The sequence below is a fragment of the Galendromus occidentalis genome, unplaced genomic scaffold, assembly GCF_000255335.2.
Source record: "Galendromus occidentalis unplaced genomic scaffold, Mocc_1.1 scf7180000077522, whole genome shotgun sequence".
Lineage (NCBI taxonomy): Eukaryota > Metazoa > Arthropoda > Arachnida > Mesostigmata > Phytoseiidae > Galendromus > Galendromus occidentalis.
In genome coordinates, this window is record NW_003805510.1 from 461,726 (window position 1) to 479,631 (window position 17,906).

The 17,906-nt window shown below is 51.2% G+C and overlaps 2 protein-coding genes across 2 annotated transcripts; both read right to left on the minus strand.

The window, feature by feature from the left end:
- Window positions 1-2,118: 2,118 nt before the first annotated feature.
- On the minus strand, window positions 2,119-3,730 carry LOC100900079 (gastrula zinc finger protein XlCGF49.1-like). Its single transcript, XM_003747484.2, has 3 exons — window positions 3,476-3,730; window positions 2,920-3,261; window positions 2,119-2,265 (listed from the first exon to the last, which is right to left on the minus strand). The coding sequence occupies exons 1-3, from the start codon at window positions 3,728-3,730 to the stop codon at window positions 2,119-2,121; spliced, it is 744 nt and encodes a 247-aa protein (XP_003747532.2).
- Window positions 3,731-9,680: 5,950 nt separating this feature from the next.
- LOC100900222 (L-asparaginase-like) lies at window positions 9,681-13,155 on the minus strand. Its single transcript, XM_003747485.3, has 6 exons — window positions 12,726-13,155; window positions 12,320-12,595; window positions 12,080-12,207; window positions 11,152-11,365; window positions 10,703-10,995; window positions 9,681-10,585 (listed from the first exon to the last, which is right to left on the minus strand). Exons 1-6 carry the CDS (start codon window positions 13,021-13,023, stop codon window positions 9,806-9,808), a joined length of 1,989 nt encoding a protein of 662 aa, XP_003747533.2. The 5' UTR covers window positions 13,024-13,155; the 3' UTR covers window positions 9,681-9,805.
- Window positions 13,156-17,906: the final 4,751 nt, after the last annotated feature.

Here is a 17,906-nt window from a genome sequence, read left to right on the forward strand (position 1 = left end):
TCCGTTCTCGGACGCATTCACGCATAAGGCCATCACTCTATCTGTTTGTGGAAGATAAATAATCGATGCTCGAACTGAATAATTATCTAGGCGTCCAGGGGAGACTGCCGCTCTATTCATCTGACCGAATATTCCTCGTTGGATGACACGCTCGAATCGGGCGGAGAATTCCCGACGTATCGTAGGCATCTGAGAGCGGGCTCGCTCGCAGTCCCCCGTCCGGACTACTATGGAGCTTCCAGAGATCTATCACAGATAATCAAAGTTGAGCCTCGGCGCAGACTCGTAAACATCTGACTCAGTTTTGTGAAGGAAAAACGCGGTGAATCCCCTGATGATTCTCTCGAGAAATGTCGATTCTACTCATAACTCATCAGCAGACTCCCCAGAACGAGCGCCCACAAGATGCGGTCTTCATATAAATGGATGAGGAAGCGAGCAACGCAACAAGCCAGGTTCTGAGGGATGAAAGATCAGATTTCGGGGTCGTACACAAAATCATCTGTCTAGGATCGAATCCGTTCCATTCAACGCTCGGAGGACGCCTCTACTCATGATGTTCACTCGACCATTACCATTATCAATCATTTGACCCCGGCCAAATGAATTGACCCCAGACCCATATTCAACGTAGGAGATATAATAGAAGATTCGATAGAACTCCTACTTCGGCTTCGCGGCTTATACTTACATCGATATTGGGAATAGGTAGTCAGTGAGGCTCCACCGGAAAGATCACCGAAGATTTAAATCTGCGGAACTGCAGCGCCTCAGATAGACCGAACGCAAGTAGCTCGATCTTCACTGGATGAGCCGACACTGAACGATGAGAACAATTCAAAAAGGCTCAATTCAAGGGAGAACTGGTGGAAACGGATCGTCAGAAGAGGAGCTCGTTATATTGAACATAGCGTAACGAGCCTCGCGAATCTACAGAGCAACTCGTTCTCTGTTTTGATTGACGAGACGGCTCTACGCTCGATTCCGGAAACGGTATTCTATCAATGCCTCCACAAGTCGAAGGGCAAACGACAGTCTCACATGACATTCTCCTCATAACCGGGCGCCGTCCGATATCCGAGCGTCTTCCTCTCCACCAGCTTATCCGAGAATGGCCTGGGGATAGCCGGAATGCTACTGTATACCGGTCATCCTCTCACCTCGAAACGCTCCGTCTCGTCTCGAATTTTGCTAGATTCCGTACTCTCTAGCAGAGCGTTGCGCGGCGCTAGAGTCCCGTATTCTAATCCGTGTTAATTCGTAGACAGCTCGCCATTCTTCCCGGAACGGCATATCGGATGCATGGAGAGCCGGTGTCTCCGGGCGAATCTTCTCTAGATGTTGATGCCCTTATTATAGCATCAGGGATGATTAGGTACGATCACGGATCGGACCGGCCCTTCTCGAATAGAAGTAGACGCTAGCTCCCTTTTCATAGCGGATATGCTTTATTGGCCGGGCACTTTGCGGCAAGCGTAGGTGAGCGCTGTACATGGAAACCGATTAGGGGGATCCAGTCGTGGGCGAGAAACAAGCACAGTCAGTGCGACTACGATCTACATCACAATCAGTCCAGTTGTGGGGTAATCGGATTAAGCCAGCGGGGGAGTCCGGTAGAATCATATGATGAAGCGGAAAGCGGAGAAGGCTTCGGAAATGGGAGCATTATTCCGGTTCTAGAGCAAGTTTCCTCAGTTCTTGTTCTAAAGAGGCGCCTTTATTGAGACCGTGGGTTCCCGCGATGGAGGACAATTATTACCCAACAGTTTCGCGATTTCGAGCGAAATGTCGGCTGCAAAGCAATAAAGAAGGAAGCGTAGCGCCGATTGAGGTCCGACGGAGAGGGCTATGCTACCTCTCACAGGATGCATGTCATCCTTGGAAGGCGGTTCCGTGATATTCGTGGGACTTCTGCCTCCATTCATTATTGGTAAGCGCATCATGAATCTCAATCTTACCTCTGAACGTCGCTGGCGTCGAGGAGTCCGCCGGGAATCAATTCCATGCTTCTTCGATTCTATCTAGTTCTAGTGCGATACGCGTTGGGATCGAATCTCGACTGCGTTGCGCAAGCTTTCTCCTCTTTTGAAACTCCTCGAGCGATTATCGCTCCGGTCTTCATGCCTGGCTCCTTGGGAGATAGCTAGGCGGAATCAAATCTTCTATGCGGAGGCACATGAAGTGCAAAACTCTCGTTTGATGAGAAGCGTGTTTTTGGATTTCAATCTTCATTTGAGAATTATACGAATCGCAAGAAGAGTCCCTCTACGGAGGTCTACAGCAGGCTCACGGTGAAGATCTCGGGGTTTTCGGATCCTAGCTCAACCGAAGCTCGACGAGATAGGACACATCAGCGAAGTGCAAATTCTCTCCGTGAGGAGAGCACTTTTTCAGAGATTTATTGCACCGAGGCCACGATTTACCTTATATTCCTCTCATCAGCCGGAAAATCGGAATTGGTTTCCAACCGGAAAATTTCGGGGAAAATTATGAAACGCCTGCGCGGGCTATGCTATTGCGAATTGTGAGTCGATCTATGAGGATCGCCCACGTCGGAGGTTCCACACCAGGGCTGCCTCGCTTCAATCACGCTCGAAGGTGTCGAACTCTGCCTGTCGATGGATGGGGCGTCGGCAGAAACACCTCCGGTCCTAAGTAGCCCCTCAGTCCTCCCGGAAAACCCATGGACTTAGCATCTGAGGGAATCGTTGAGAATTCCCCCCATTCCGGGTCGTATATATAAATCAGTAGCTCTCGTAGGGCGTGACAAATCGGCTCAGTGAATCGATGGAAATCGGCAATCTTTCCTAAGGCTCGGTGGGGAGGGGACGCTGCCGTGATCCAAAGCCACGACTCCCTATTATGCACTTTTGATGACATGATGCACACGAGGTCGGCAGAACTAGGCCCCTAGTGAACTTTCATATGACTTTTGAGGTTCGACTTCCGAGCGAATTTTTTCTCACAGTCTGTGCATTCGAAAGGCTTTACGTCGGTGTGAACGATCATGTGTTTCGTAAGATTGCTGAGGAATCTCGTAGCGTATGGGCACTGATCACAACAGTATGGCTTCGGATCTGAACTGTGGATTGTCTGATGAATTTGAAGTACACGACGCGTGGGAGCTGTGGTGCCGCACGCTTCACATGTGAAGGGCCGCTCTTTATCGTGAACGAGTTGCTCGTGCTGTCGAATGATGCCGCGAGACCGGGCCGTATATTCACACCTCGAGCATGGCCAGGGTTTGCTGTTTTTGTGGACCTACGGGTAAGAAAACTCGCGATCACTGCTTGGCGAACAGAGGTTAGATATTTTTGCGCTCATACGAATTCCGGCCGTACGTCTAGAACGCAGTCGAGAGCCCGAGACCGGTTTCCTGTGAATCGCGTAATTCCCGGCTCTTCCGAACGAGCACATGCTCAGGCCGCGTCCATTTCTTCCGAGGGTAACAGTTGGAAAGTATCCTTGCACTCACTTGTACGCAGTGGAGGCCCATCGCCTTGGCACTGGGCGTTGCGAATGCGCAAGAGGCGCAAACGAAGAGGGGGGTCTCTGGATTGAAGCTGTGGATGAGCTTCTGGTGCCTCCGGAGATGCTGAGGGAGGCGACACGAATACGAGCACAGGTCACACGTCAAATTCTTCTCTCCGTGTATTTTCATGTGCCGACGAAGGTTCTGAATGTAGTTGCAGCAGAATCCGCAACGTTCACACTGGTATATGTTATCCATGCGGTGCACAGAATGGTTTCTCACGCTTGATCGCCTCCTTGCGCCTCGCGGAAGTATCAGTGACGGACCGTCTTCAGGGGTGAAACTCGGTCCTTGAGAGGAGGAAAGCGGCGAGACGTTTTCGCAGCAGGACACCGGCGAGATTTGGAGTAGACCGCCTCGTTCCGTCGCGGATTAAATAAAGGCGCCCTCTTTGACTGCATAGATTACTTGCTTTCGGCGTGCTTCCCTTTCCTCTTTGCAAAGGCGGAGCTCTGCATCCTTGTATGCACGCACGCCTTCGAGCAGACTGATGTTGCTTGCGCTATAGGTAGAAAACGTCATTTGGGTCTCGATGAGCGATTATTTCGGGGCTGAAAAACGGTCACGTAAGGGGGCTCCGAAAAATTCCGCCGATTGGGACCAGGGGGAGCGTTCCGCGGGTCCGAGAGTGTGGGGCCCCGTTCCTCCGGATTCGCTTCCGGAGTCGACATTAAAAAAGTTTGTCGCGCGTCCCTACAAAGTTGCATTGCGGGCGGCTCGAGGAATGTGTCATCTCGAAGTTCTTTGCCCATCCTCTTGCCAGGTCTGTCAACTTCAGGAGTAGTTTGTGGAGCATGTCGGGGTTCTCGTGGAGAGATTGAATCAAGCAAGACGAAACATCTCGGACGTATCGCCCGGGCTCCCTGGAGCTCGAATCCCCCGAGAAGAAACGAAAAAGCTGAGTCTTCCATATCGCAGCCGATCGAGCCAGGGTAGAGATTCGATTTGCAGAGCGGAGGAGTTCAAACACTCAGAGGCGTCAGACATTTGCGTCTGGGGAAATCTGTGTGTCGCGGCGAGTAATTTCGTTCAAAACAGTCGAGCAGGAAATTCAAGACGGAGTGCAACCGCTCACAAGTCGAGGATTTTCGTTGTTTGTCGCCTTGATTGATGAGGTAGCAAGACACGCTTGGGTGCGCAATGCGAATCACGCGCGGAAAGTATATTCCTGTTCCCGGCACCGCCAGCGAAAAAATGACGTTTCGTATTATGATCTCCTCGGGGAAGAAACCTTGGGACCGAAGATCCTCCTAGCGGGGAGAATTCACTCGTGTGAGTGAACCTCTCTCGCGAAAGGATCCGTTGCAGCTTTGTTGACGGCTCCTAGTGTGTCAGGTTTCGGTTGTAATTACACTTGCGGTCACCCTTGTTCCACGTCTGGGGGGGAGGGGTCGGTCGGACGGACGGAATGAAGATCTGTTCCGCGCGCGGTTCCTCATGCGCGGAACTCTTCACGCGCGAAACCTTGCGGTATCGAGAGAGCTCGACTTCTGGTCGGAACGACTCGCAGGACTGGGGAACTCATGCGACGAGATTTTGTCTTCTCTGTCTCCTGCATTTCTCCCCCAGAGGGCTCGACGTTTCGGACGCCAGGGACGCACTTGCTCAAATTATCGCAATCACGCCGCTGTGTCGGCAGCGGAAGGGAGATTTACTTGAGCTCTACTCGGGGAATCCCAAGGCATTCGCGCGCTTCTCCGCTTTAGAACAATTTTCAGACTGGGTGTGCGCTTTCTGTCAGCTCACGTTCACCATCATTTACCATTTCAACGGTGAGACGGAGTGAAGCACTTCGTTTCCGATTTCTAGATCCAGCTCGAAGATCATCGGGTCATTGGCATGGGCGCTCAGATGCGGCGGGATTCGAATTCAGGATCTTCCGAATGGAACCAGCCCATGGAAAAGATACGAACGCTCTCGAGTACACTGACTCAGCCGATTAGCTCTCTCGATAATTGGCGAGTTCTGATGAGCCCGGATCTCCGAGCCGAAGGATTAATCGTTAATGATTGCCGGACGCTCGACTCGGATGCGTGTTCGGTGGTATCTGACCGGAACGGAGTGTTTCCCGAAAATCCAATGCTCTTGTATCTGCAGAGGAAGTTCGGAGTTTCCCGCAACTCGCAGGGGCATCCGAGATTCAAGAGCATCGGAGTCGACTCCGAGGCGGCAGAGCCTATATAGGAATTTTCTATATCCCTGTCACGCAAAGACGGCTGACGAGATTCGGATCGGAAAGTTGCCTCTGAAAGAATCGATTTAGAGTCCAGCGAGCGTGCGGGCAACGTCTGTCACTGCGGGAGAAGGCCAAGCTCGACGTCGATTCGTGCGGCTTTTCCGCACGATGGGCCTCAGGATCCGACGTTGCAATATATTACCGGGTACGCGAACGGATCATTTGGCGTAGACCCTCTTTCTAGACAAAGTATCCTCAAACTGATTGGTGAACAACCTTCGAGCGGCTCAGGCCATTTTCTTGCTGTAGGCTCACGACATCCTCATCGGGAGGCGGATGGGGTTGGCGGACTCCTGGAAGCCCTCTGTTCGGAATCGTTGGGAGCTGGGGCGCTGATAGCGGCGAAGACTAAGCCGACAGCGAATATTGACGTCTCCGTGATGATTCAGCAAAAGCTAGTTTTGCGCAATACAAGCGACTTTTCGCGACGCTCGCGCTCAGTTTATCTCTGTGCCTGTGTTCGGACAGTGATGACATCACTTGCGAGATGTGAGAGACTCTGAGAGATTCGTATCGAGTGGGACAGAACGCCACCCTCGTTCACATGATATTATGTATACTCATGATGGGTAATTCGGCATGGGACATGATTGAGAAACATGCAGGACTGTTCTCCATCATTTCGCCCATGCTGAGCTCCCGGAGTCGCTGCGACGAAGCAGGTCAAATGGGGGATAATTGCATTGTGTTGGCGGTCCAGGTGTTGTCATTTTCCTGCCACGCGGCGGGACGACAAGGGAGACATGACGCTCGCGAGGAGCGTTCCTAATATATCTCGGGAATTCCTGCATCCAGAAAAGCAATCGCTTTCTCCGAGCCCATGTAAATTTTATCGACGGCCCACGGTCTGATTCGATGTTCGCTTGCAGAGCCCGCCAGGAGGTGCCACCCGACACGCGCAACCGTGACTACTCCTACCAGCGATGCGTTGTGATGATAAGATGATACTTGCTAACGAATATGCACCGCGGAAGTTTTAATGAAGTACCGACTAGGTATTTTTCGAACTTTCATGACGTTGATTTCGGTAATGATCGACATAATCGTCAAGGCTTTCTCACAATGACCTCATCCGAGATCTCGATGAGCACGAGAGGGGAGGGGTTTCGTCGTATTCCAAGTTTCCGCTAAGTAGTGGCTATTCAAGGCTATGCCGTAGGTGGCGGTTCGGAGCTTCGAATCGATCGCGATTCTCCTTGATACCGAGCCGCTCTCCTTGAGAACGAAAAGACTCGCACCACTCCTCGATCGAAGTTTCCCGCGGACGCGGGCTGGTAGCGAGATTTCCAACTAGAGACACGGTGTATATGTAGGTATATATTTGAATGTAAATATAAGATAACCCGTCTCAGCCGAATGCGCGGATCGGGTCGCGAACCTTGTTTTCCAGTTGAGCTTTCTACTTCTCGGCTTAGACCTCACACCTTCCTAAGGAGCGTCAGCGCGTTCTCAAGCTCGAAGAAGCATATGTAATACATCATATGTACATAGCTGCTGACCACTGACACGGCGTAGACCCGTCGGGCTTTTCGAGTCCCGTGTTCCTTATGAAGCTGGGCGCCTCTGCAAAATATACAGAGCTACACGAATTACAGTCTGATGGGTTCAGGTCATCATCCCCATTGTTAGCGAGAAATCACTATCGGCGTCCCCATACTGAGCATGGATGGGTGTCGAGCTCCTCAGAGGCTTCACGAATTAACTGAATGTAAAACGGCTGTACGTATCTAACTGACTCATTGACGACAGCGCGCTTGGCTGAGGCCGATGTGTACGAGTCTCCTTGATGTGAACTCATGGTAAGTCTGTTTCGGAGCCGCCTCTGCCAACGATAGCGACGAGTAGCACTTGAGCGAGCAAATGTTTATTCCTCACAATTAGCATAAAATGGAGACAAACTTCAAACGAGCGCGTCGAACTTCTCAATCTCCGAGGGGAAGTTCGAACGGTCTCGCCTGCACGTTTGGTCCATTCTTTCCCGAAAGAGCTCCGAACATCTCGGGGTGCCTCACATATTTCCACCGCAGCCCATGGCTTTTTTCAAAGAGACTCTGACCGTGACTCTTTTTTTCCCGACGAGCATCGATGCCCTCGTCCCTGTCGGTGGAATCCGAAGGGTGAATAGCGGGTTTTGCCTTCGACTGAACCAGACGTATCAATATCGGGGGCAGCACAGTCAGGCCATTGGAGGCTCCACGGAACGTCCATCGAATAGGTTCTCTGCCCTGAAACGATTCGATTTGCCTCCCCAAAAAAAGCGAGAGGTGAGATGGGCTCCCGAGACATCGGATCTCAGAGCGAGAATTTGTGATTCTTGCACTGAATCAGCGCTCGAGAGAGCAGCAGTCAGCATTCTGATTGAGACATGCCCGCACCCCTGCGGGGAAAATAAGAAATCCTAGGAAGAGTGACTCCTATCTATTCGTGAGCAAGCCGCGGAAACTAGCCACAAACCCACTTGGGTTCAGCTCCCAGGGCTCAAAGATCTCTCTGATTCGTCCCGGGAGGCTCGGACGATCTAGTACAGATTCATGACGAGCATCGCGAAAAAAGTCAGCGTCGGGCTCGACAACTCAGTTTGCGACACTTGTGATTCTGGACGAAGTTCAAAAACTATTACGTCAGGAATGCTCACTCGATCATCGATTTCTCCTAAAAGCTTGTCCCGATATCGAAGACACCGGGAGAGCCATCGCGGAAGCTACGCGTGGTGGAATGGAACCATCGACGTTCTCTTTCTTTTCGTCGCGAAAACGCTCCACCAAACGCGACCTTTTCTTAGCAAAAAAGGCAAGAGATAGCAGAATGAAGACACGTTCGAGCTGCGAGTCTTCAGGTAGAGACGACAGGCGTGCTTCGATACAAACAATATCTGCATACATTAAGGATATATTTGCCGCATGACTGGCAGAAAGCAGATAATTATACAGAGATCCGAGAAATGTGCTCAGCGGCCTACAAAGACTTGCTGCGATTTCTTACCTCCCGACGACGAGCGGCTTTTTCAAACCTCTTTTCCGCACCGCTTCTCCGAACCTTCGACTCGTCGCTACAGATAACGAGAGGCATCCCCCTCCCCCTAAGAAGCCTCGCTCGGTGATCTCAGAATGTCATCCGCATGCTTGCACCTATTGAGGAGGAGCGGACCGAAACCGCTTTCCAGATTCCTGATATTGTACAAGTTTCGTATGAAATCACCACGCGTTCCGCGATGTAATGGGTGGGTCGTTTGGACGCGATCACAGCACCGACGAAAATGACATACATAGGTGTGCGGGTCAATGAGAATGTCTCATTTATTTTCACTTCGAGATTTGGATATGGTTATTCTTGAGATTATGTTCAACATGTCGTGACTCGTGACACTGTTACCTAGAAATAAACAAAACAACACTTTCGCTCGCGCCGAATATTTCGAGCATAGAGGTAAATAACAGAATATCTTTTGTTATTCCCATTGTCGGAAGCTCTGGATATGAACACCAGGAATGCTCCAGCGCGACATCGAGACGACCGTGCGCGGCCGGAGTCAATTGATAAGTTATACATATGAGCCAACGATCGTTCGGGCTTTTTGAATCCGATTGTGATTTCGCCCCCCCCCCCTCCCACCTCGCGTCAGTTCCTGCGGAGGTCGATCGATGGTTTTCCCCTTGGTCTGCATAGCGATAACAGTAAGAACAACATTAAATGCAACGACAACAGGGACGAAAAGTCAGAATGCGTGTACACTAATTCATCGGGCATGCCCCGACTCTCTGCAATAGGGAAATGCAAATCCGAAGTTACACCGAAGTGGAGGGCTGGAGTAATGACAAGATTAATAAATAATTCGAGCTATTTACAAGTGCATTTGATCCGTTGCCCCGATCCTCTCTTTCATTCATTTGCTGGATAATAACAATTTCTCACTCATTCTCACGCTCGATGACTGCTGCATTTACGCTTCGCTCGTGATGTTCTCTCTTTCTCTGGACTTGATCGGGGGCTGAGGCTCGGCTCGCTGAGCTTGTCGGCATAGAATCCGCGTCTCGATTCTAGCCTACATACCCATTGAGCAGTAAATGACCGGTGCGTTGTGTTGGTGACGATGCCAGAAAGTTCGTTATAGAATCCGATCTTCTTGTCGGCGATGTCGAAAGTAAACTATTAATCGAGTCCGGTCTCATCGGGGGCGTCGACGAAAAGTAACCTGAAACACTCTCACGGGGTGTTGGAGACTGTCTCGGTGATATCGAGCTCGCGCCGTCACTGAAACGTCTCTCCAGATGGTCAACGCTGAGGCCGCTTTCAGGCAAACTTCTCTCGTCGTCCGGCCGGATCCCATCTTCAATCAGATTGACCAGGTCCTTGTACCCTAGAATCGTGGCGATCTCTTTCGGAGTGTGCCCGTAGACATCTGTGGCGTCGCTGTAGAAACCGTGATCCAGCAGATAGCGCAGCACATCCACCTGACAGTTTTCGCAAGCAGCATGCGAGGGACTACGACCGGCTGCGTCGCGGTCCGCTAAATTCGCACCGGCCCTCTTGTAGCTCTCTAGACGCCGGAGATCGCCTTTACGTGCCGCCGAATTCATGGCTTCAGCCAGTGTTTCCGGAGGCAAAGACAAGTGTGATCCGCCACGGATAAGCAGATCAATGACATCATGGTGATCCCAATCGATGGCAACCAGCAGCGGAGTTTTACGATCGCGATCTCTCATGTGGACTGATGCACCCTGTTTTAAGAGGTATTCGACCATGGCTACGTTTCCCTCAGAGGCCGCGATGTGAAGAGGCGTTCGGTAATCGTAGTCGCAAGCCGAAAGGTAGGCTCCCTATCGAGTGATAAAGGAAATCTTTAGATGATGCCGTGTTCCCGGTGAATAGCAGAGATCGCATCGCTATGCTGAGTGGGGAACGACATGGCAGACAAGAGAGGCTCGACTACTTACGAATTGCCTCATGACTTCAAGTCTTTCGCAGTCTCCCTTGGCAGCGACATTACAGAGTATTGAAGGGACAAGCGTTGTTTTCAAAGCTTCCAATTCTTCCGTGGATGAGATGTTCATGGTCTTAGCGATCGCCGTGATCAGATCGAGGTCTTTCAACGCCGTCTCTTTGACCACAGTCAACTCTCCTCGTAGGCTAGTTTGCATCATCTCTTTCTTGGTTGCGAGGGACCATTCTTTCTTGGACAATATGTACGAAAGTTTCGCCAACGCTGCTTCAGGCGTCATGTCGGAACCTGGAATCGAGTTGAATCGTGTCTTTCATGGTGTCAGCTTATTCATGTTCAATAATGTTGTTGCCATCATCCAGTCGATTCTCCGAATCGGCAAGGCTTGAATAGATATCGTTGATACCGTGAAAGGCATGCTCGTGGTAGCGTTTTCTAGCTCACCTGGAATCACGCCAGCCTCCACGAGAGCGTTTCCCGTTTCATAGACGCCCTCGACGCGACCGTTGGGGCATTGCGAACAATTGACGATGATGATTCCGCGGAGGGTTGCTCTCCGGATTTCATCCAGTAAGTCTTTCCTCGACGTCGGGCCGTTGCCGGCTCCATAAGTCTGCAGAATTACGCCCTCGATGGGTGGCGTAAGGAAAGCTCTGACCTGGAAATGAAAAGTATCATAGATTCATGAGCTCTGATTCGACTCGTTCGTTACTGCAAGTATAAGTCGCTCTCTGGTTTCTTCTTGGAGCTACCAGGGTCACTGCTCAACGGCGCGCTCCTGCCTCCCCGCTCCATGCCCGAGTCCACGCTCAGATACAACGTGGACTACACTAAGGCGATCGTTTGGATGGCCCGCGAAGAAACTCCCAGTTGAGCGTGACCCACATCGCTCGAGTTGCGCAACTTTGCCTCCTCCATCCCGGACCTCAGAGGCCTTGTCATCCGGACAATCTTTGTACTTATCTTCCAATCGGAAGAATATTCCGTAATCTCCAAGGTTTTTCCATCGCAAGTGAAAACTGTGTCAAGTGAGGCATTCCCATTGAATGGAATAGTGCTAACACGCAGTTCTGTGTGACCCCGATTTGTTTTGTAGTAATCTTCCCCCTCAGGCGAACACGTGAGGGCAAATGTGACGATAGACTCTCGAGATGCGGACAGGTTGCAGCCGGTTAGGCGGCATGGACAAAAGTATTTTCTGGTGCCTGAGAACTAGTTCCCGGCGGTTTCTAGCAATAAGAGTGGGAATATTGCTTTTTGCACGAGTTCAACGATCCCTCAGCCTGGAGAGAATCTATGTTCCAAACGCGCGCTTCCGATTCCGATAGAAATGGTCATACAGCCCAGATCAGAGATTTCCCGAAGAACTCACCACTTCAACAGTGATGCTGGGGAAGAGTCGGAGCAAACCGACATTCCGGCTCAGCATCGAGTGAACTCTGAACTTGTCGATACTGGCCGGGACGACCACGGCTTTCCAGTCGACATTGATTTTGATTCCTGGAAAAGACACGTTTCGAGCTGTAATTTCTGCAATCAGCTGTATCTGGATCGGAGGTTGCGTCCTCTGTTCATGAATTGCTTGCTAAATCGACCCAGAAGAGACTCTCACCGATCGTCGCCAGAGGAGGCAAGTTGGGACTGCTGAAAGCGTCCATGTTCGAAGCAGAATGTTTCGTGGTGCGGTTCCCTCTGAACAATTTGTTGTTGAAGAGGAGAGTCACTTCGGGAATGATGTAGTTCCCCGCGATGATCAGAGCGTTCAGTAGGTTCTCTCGACCGTCGCTTCGGGGCTCGAACAGGGGTATCTGGGAGCCGGTGATGATCACAGACTTTCCCAAATTTTCCAGCATGAAACTGAGAGCGGACGCCGTGTACGACATGGTATCTGCCAGAGAAAATCAGGTTTTGGATTTTGGCAGCGTTCTCGATGATGCGCGCCACGCGGGCTAGGTTATCCGCGCGTGGAATCCGCTCGAGTCACCAATGACGATAAGGACTCCCGAACGCTCACTCACCTGTCCCATGCAGAATGACAAAACCGTCGAAGTTCATGTAGAAATGTTGAACGTCCAAGGATATGCGGATCCAGTCGTCCATTGTCATGTTGGACGAGTCCAACAGGGGCTGGTATTCGTACACTGTGTACACTACACGGAAGTTGTCACCCGTATCCGGAAGCACAAGAGGCGGGTTATCGCAGTTGGGAAACATTTTCGCAGTGTACTCAGTGTCGTGCAGCTGTGGGTAGGTCCGAAGTTTTTTCTCCATCATCTTCGGTTCGGGAGCCAGGACTCCATTTTTGTTCTTTATCATTCCGATCGTTCCTCCGGAGTACAGGACGAGAACTTTGCTCTCCTTCTGGTCTCCCAGATTCCGCGTGGCCCAGAGATCGTCATCGTTGAGGATGAGCTTCTTGGTGATATACGAGGTGTCTAGCGACGTTTTATGCTGAGGCAGAGTGTTAGCCATAGCGCGTTCGAGATGAGGATTCGAACGGTACCTGTACAAAACAAGATCACGAGGGAGCCGCTCACGCGGGGTCAAAAACTTGATGGGCTGGTCGATCTGTCGTCGGTTAACTCTAAACGACGAGCTAAATGGTGTCAGTTATTATTTAGCACTGAATTGTTGTGAGCACTGGGACGATTGTTGATATTGTTCACGGCAGCAGCTGAGCACAACTTATTCGAATAGCACGACGACGGAATATCGGCACTTGCAATGATCATAATAACAAAACTGCAACGCGAAGCTCGTGACGAAAGCTTAGAACTCGTCTCGGATATTTCGGAAGTGGCGAATGTTGTCAGTTGACTGTGAGAGGGCTCACTTTCCAGCGCTCACTTCACTTTTCTGTTCCGAACAAGTTCAATGAGTGAATTCCTAGGAGAAGAGTTGCTAGCTTTAAGTATTCGTCGACCGGAGAGAAAGAGATACAACAAGTGGAAAGGGTATCTCCCAACGGTATCACTACGGCCGACCGTTCATGAACGGAGGCTGATGCAACCCTACGCGAGTTCGTTACCTCATGAGTTTCCGATTCAAGACGCTCCAATCGGAGTATTCAATTCTAAGAGAACCCGGAAGTCATTGTCTGACTGACGACTCACCAGCTCCCCCACATTAACGGTCGGATTATGAGAGCGCTCAGGGGACAGTCGCTCCAGCCACTGACCGTGTTCAATTCTATCTCAAGATCGAGAGGGCGGTACACTTATCTTCGAGTGGTCGATTTCAATGACTAGCTACTCGAGAGGACAGAAGAATTCGAGCTCATAGGCTAACTGCCGCCGACCTTCTTCTTGTTGTCGTGGAGCGTTCGACAGCAGCGCCGGGAAAGCCCGTGACGTCGGCAGAGCGGTCTCCCATCGCCAAAGACCACCCTGAAGCCGATTTCCTTGGAATTCTGCGATGAGAGTGAAAATAAAAGTGAACACTCTGTCTCGCTCACTCTTTTCGCCGGTATGCGCGCGGACTTCGATAGTTCTCAGTATAGAGCTGATCATGCGAATGCGTTGAGCTCTAAATGAAGTGACGGTACATGAAGTGATCGGGGAAAATCTTCGAACATACTATGTAGATGAATATCGTCCCATCATTCGCGGTGCCTCGAAGCAAGTATTATGCTCTGGTTCTCCGTATAGACGGAGCCCTTCCATTGAATTGACTCCTGGGAGCTACTGTCCGCCATGCTCCTCCGGCAATGAATCACATCATCGATGGGTACTCATAGTAGCGGCGCGGCGGCTGAAAGCCGCAGGGTCTCGAGCGTCGCTTGTAGAGACTCGGAGTACAACCACTACGGTCTTGCTAATAATTTCGTCAGCTCGAAACAGCGATAGCGAGCAGCTAGGAAGACTATCCGTAAATCTTGTCACAACGAGATAGTCACACATGAAGGTATCTAGTATCTAGATGTCGTTCTTCTTGCAATGGCATCATGCTATATCATGCATGAGCACTCGTGCTCGATCCGCGTCGGATGGCCATCATGGATTCCGTCAGGATGGTTTCGAATCTCTGCGCCTTGGAATGCCGAGCTGGAGAACTCGGGAAACGCGCTCGAAACAGCTAGCTATCGGGCAGCTCCAGTTTCGAGCCGTCTCCTGCGCGTCATCCCCTAGGGAAGGCACGAAGAGCGCACACCCGATCCATCGGCATTCCGTGTTCGTCACTTGTTCCGAATCTCTGCGGTCGTTAACTCCTGCTACAATAATGAATGAGAAATGAACATTCCCGCTCCGGCAGGCCAGTTCAGTCTGATTTTGATGTACTAGTAAACATTCGAACACGAGTTCCTGAGCTGACCGATAGACCAGAATGGATGAGACGACTCTACGCCAGTTCCGTCGCTGCCCGTCCTACGTCAGAAATTGAGTCAGCCACAATTTTTTGCATCAGCCGAAACTTGAGGCGGAATCGATGATGGGCGATAATGACCTCGGTGGCGTCTTCTAATGGGAACGAGCGGCGAGCCGCTCATCTGATGAAATAACGGATCGATTTTCTGCCGTTCGCCGACCCGCAAGCCAGAACGACATCCCGTTCGGAGCATCGTTCGGCGCGCGTAGTTTGGGGGCATCCGAAGCGCGCGCCATTTCGCTCAACAGAATCAGGTTCTGGCATGATGAGCCATCGGTATGAGCACCGAATCCCCATCGGCGAGACCTGTCGACTTGGAACCACCGTTGGCGGAGCTTGTGTGCCCTGGCCACTTTGAGGCGGAAATCTCCTCGCTCCAGCAAAATAGGCCCGCGATGTTTTCCGTCGACAGCGTCTGAACTCCCGTCCCGAAACGAGCCCGCGGCTCAGCTATTTCTATTGTGTAGCTCCGGAGGCAATTCGCTTCGTTCGAGTAGCTCCTCCGCGGCGTTGGCGGACGTCTCGTGCATGACGGAAAAATCGCCGATCGACGCTTCCCACCGAACGACGAGCCGTGGTCGATTGATGGAGCGATGTGTTGGCTCCGTTACTTTCCATCGTTCATAAGCAGGATGACCTCTAATGGGTGCGCAGTGCGCAGCCGACATCGCACAGCCGCTTCGAGCGATTTCGGTCGAGGATGTGAACTCTCTTCTCTCGTGTTTCGCTCTCGACAAGATGAAATGATGCAATGGAAACCAAGCATGGGACGAGGAAACCCGTCAAACGAGAGCAGCGCTGCTCTGCGAGACATCATTGTGCACCCAATGGAGAATGCACGACATAGGGCAGCTCCATGAGCACGTTGTAGGAATGTTCGCTTGCCGAAACTCTTAAGCTTTAGCTTCGCTTTGACGAGGCTCGGGCTCAGTCCCTTAGAAGAAAATAGCGACGACCTACGTGAATCCCAGGCCAGAAACTCAGATCGCCATCGGACATAACAAAACAGCCAGAAATCGATCGAGAGATACATTCCGGGAATCTGATCCTCTGAGCTCGTTCCGTGAGGCATTCTTGCATCGACATACAGTCCGTTGGTTCGAGCTTCCACTCCCCTCGAGAAAAAGCTGAAGTGCCCTGATTAACTTGGTGTCATTCGTCTCCCTGACTCCGTTTGGAATACGTCATCTCCTACTGATTCGGAGCGCCGGCATAAAGGGCCCTCGAAGCGTCGATTCGGAATCATGCTTTTCGTGAATGAGGGTGTCAAGAATGTTTTCCGTTACCGACAAAACATATCATTGGGATGCCTGATTATCATCGGTCTCCAGGAATGCTCGATGGATAGAAGTGCAGCCGGATTTAGCTGCGAGGAGGATGAAGAGATTTCCCGGCTCCTGGAGATTCGACGAGTCTCCATTATGCAGCGGATTCATGCCTAAACTCTCACGTCTCCATCTATTGAATCGAGCCGCTGTTCCGGTCCTCATCCCGTATACCATATGGGACACGAACGAGCATCCGAGTCAATAAAGGCGATTGCATGGTTGTCGCGATTTGATTCCCTTCTAGGTTTTCCATGAGGGCAACGGCCCCGACAGGACGACAGCCTCCTTCGATCTCGACCCAACGTCGAATCTTGAAAGATGGTCTTCATCGATTCGTTGATGAATCGGGTGAAGACAGGAATCCGACGCCCAACCCTCGGAATATTAGAAGACCGTCACCGGAGTACCTACGTGAGATTCCGGACTGGATAGAACATCACAGCCTTTGTTCTCTTATCGAATGGAAGCTCATCTCTTACGCTGAAGTGGGAAGGAGGACACGTCAGAAGGCATCATAGCTATGAGAAGTTCCAAAAATACCTCTTGAGCTCCAAGAATGTCAGGCTTTATCAGGACCGTCTTGCCCCGGCGTTCTCGGGAACCGATATGGGGAAATTCCGCGGACAGCTATATTTCCTCTCCCCGAGCTCTCGAAATGTACCGAAGGGTCTGCTCGAGCGGTCGAAGTAAACAGCTCAGGACTCATCACGGGGATGCCCATGTTTCGCCAGAATTCGAATCGCGGCGTGAATGTCAAGCTACGGGGAGCTGAGAATCAGGGCGGTGTTGGGGACGAAAAGGCCCATGGTCCGAATCAGCTCATAGATTGTGTCGACTCGAATCACATATTGTGTTTTCGTATCGCTTAACTCTACATCGTTTTTATACGATAGACAAGGTAGTTCGAAGGTATCAGTAATGATTCTAGGTGTGCACGAATCAAGACGAATGAATAAGCGACTAGTGAATGACTGGCACATAGTCGACGAATAGTCGAAACCTCTCGAGCATTCATATCTGCCATGATGCTGTTCCCGCCAGAAGGATAAGACCAATGCTTTCAGTCGTAGAGATTTTTTCTTCAATGAAATGTGGTGCTCTCTCGGAACAATATCCAATGAGGAGGCTCGACCTATCCACGAAAGAAACTGGCAACTTTTTGGGGGGATGACCCATCGGGACTCGCTTAGTGTGAAGCCGGGGATTCCGGAAATTCAGCTGATGTGACGCGGTTGAATGGAGCATGTAGCGGAGCCAATCCGTTCGCTGCGAAATCAACGCAGCGCTGCTTCCTCGGCTCGCTCGTCGTCTTCGTGGAGTACGATCGAGATCTCTGTTCGACGTGTGGATGCCTTCCCATTCGCCTCATGAAATCGTCCGGAGGGATCCAGCTCCATTCTTCCAGAGATATGCGAGGAGCTGATAGGCGGACTCGTCGATGAGAATCACCTCTTGATTTCCGTATGAGTGTCGCATGAAATTCCAGTAGAGTCCCGGCCCCGACTC

What these genes read in the sequence shown, in the direction of transcription:
- LOC100900079 (XM_003747484.2), bottom strand. Translation starts at nt 3,730, where the DNA reads ATGGATAACATATACCAGTGTGAACGTTGCGGATTCTGCTGCAACTAC. An exon ending in TGGGCCTCCACTGCGTACAA is followed by an intron (nt 3,262 to 3,475) that starts GTGAGTGCAAGG and finishes TCTTACCCGTAG; the next exon opens with GTCCACAAAAACAGCAAACC. An exon ending in ACCTCAAAAGTCATATGAAA is followed by an intron (nt 2,266 to 2,919) that starts GTTCACTAGGGG and finishes AGACCTCCGTAG; the next exon opens with AGGGACTCTTCTTGCGATTC.
- LOC100900222 (XM_003747485.3), bottom strand. Translation starts at nt 13,023, where the DNA reads ATGATAAAGAACAAAAATGGAGTCCTGGCTCCCGAACCGAAGATGATG. An exon ending in TGTCATTCTGCATGGGACAG is followed by an intron (nt 12,596 to 12,725) that starts GTGAGTGAGCGT and finishes TTTCTCTGGCAG; the next exon opens with ATACCATGTCGTACACGGCG. An exon ending in GCCTCCTCTGGCGACGATCG is followed by an intron (nt 12,208 to 12,319) that starts GTGAGAGTCTCT and finishes TGTCTTTTCCAG; the next exon opens with GAATCAAAATCAATGTCGAC.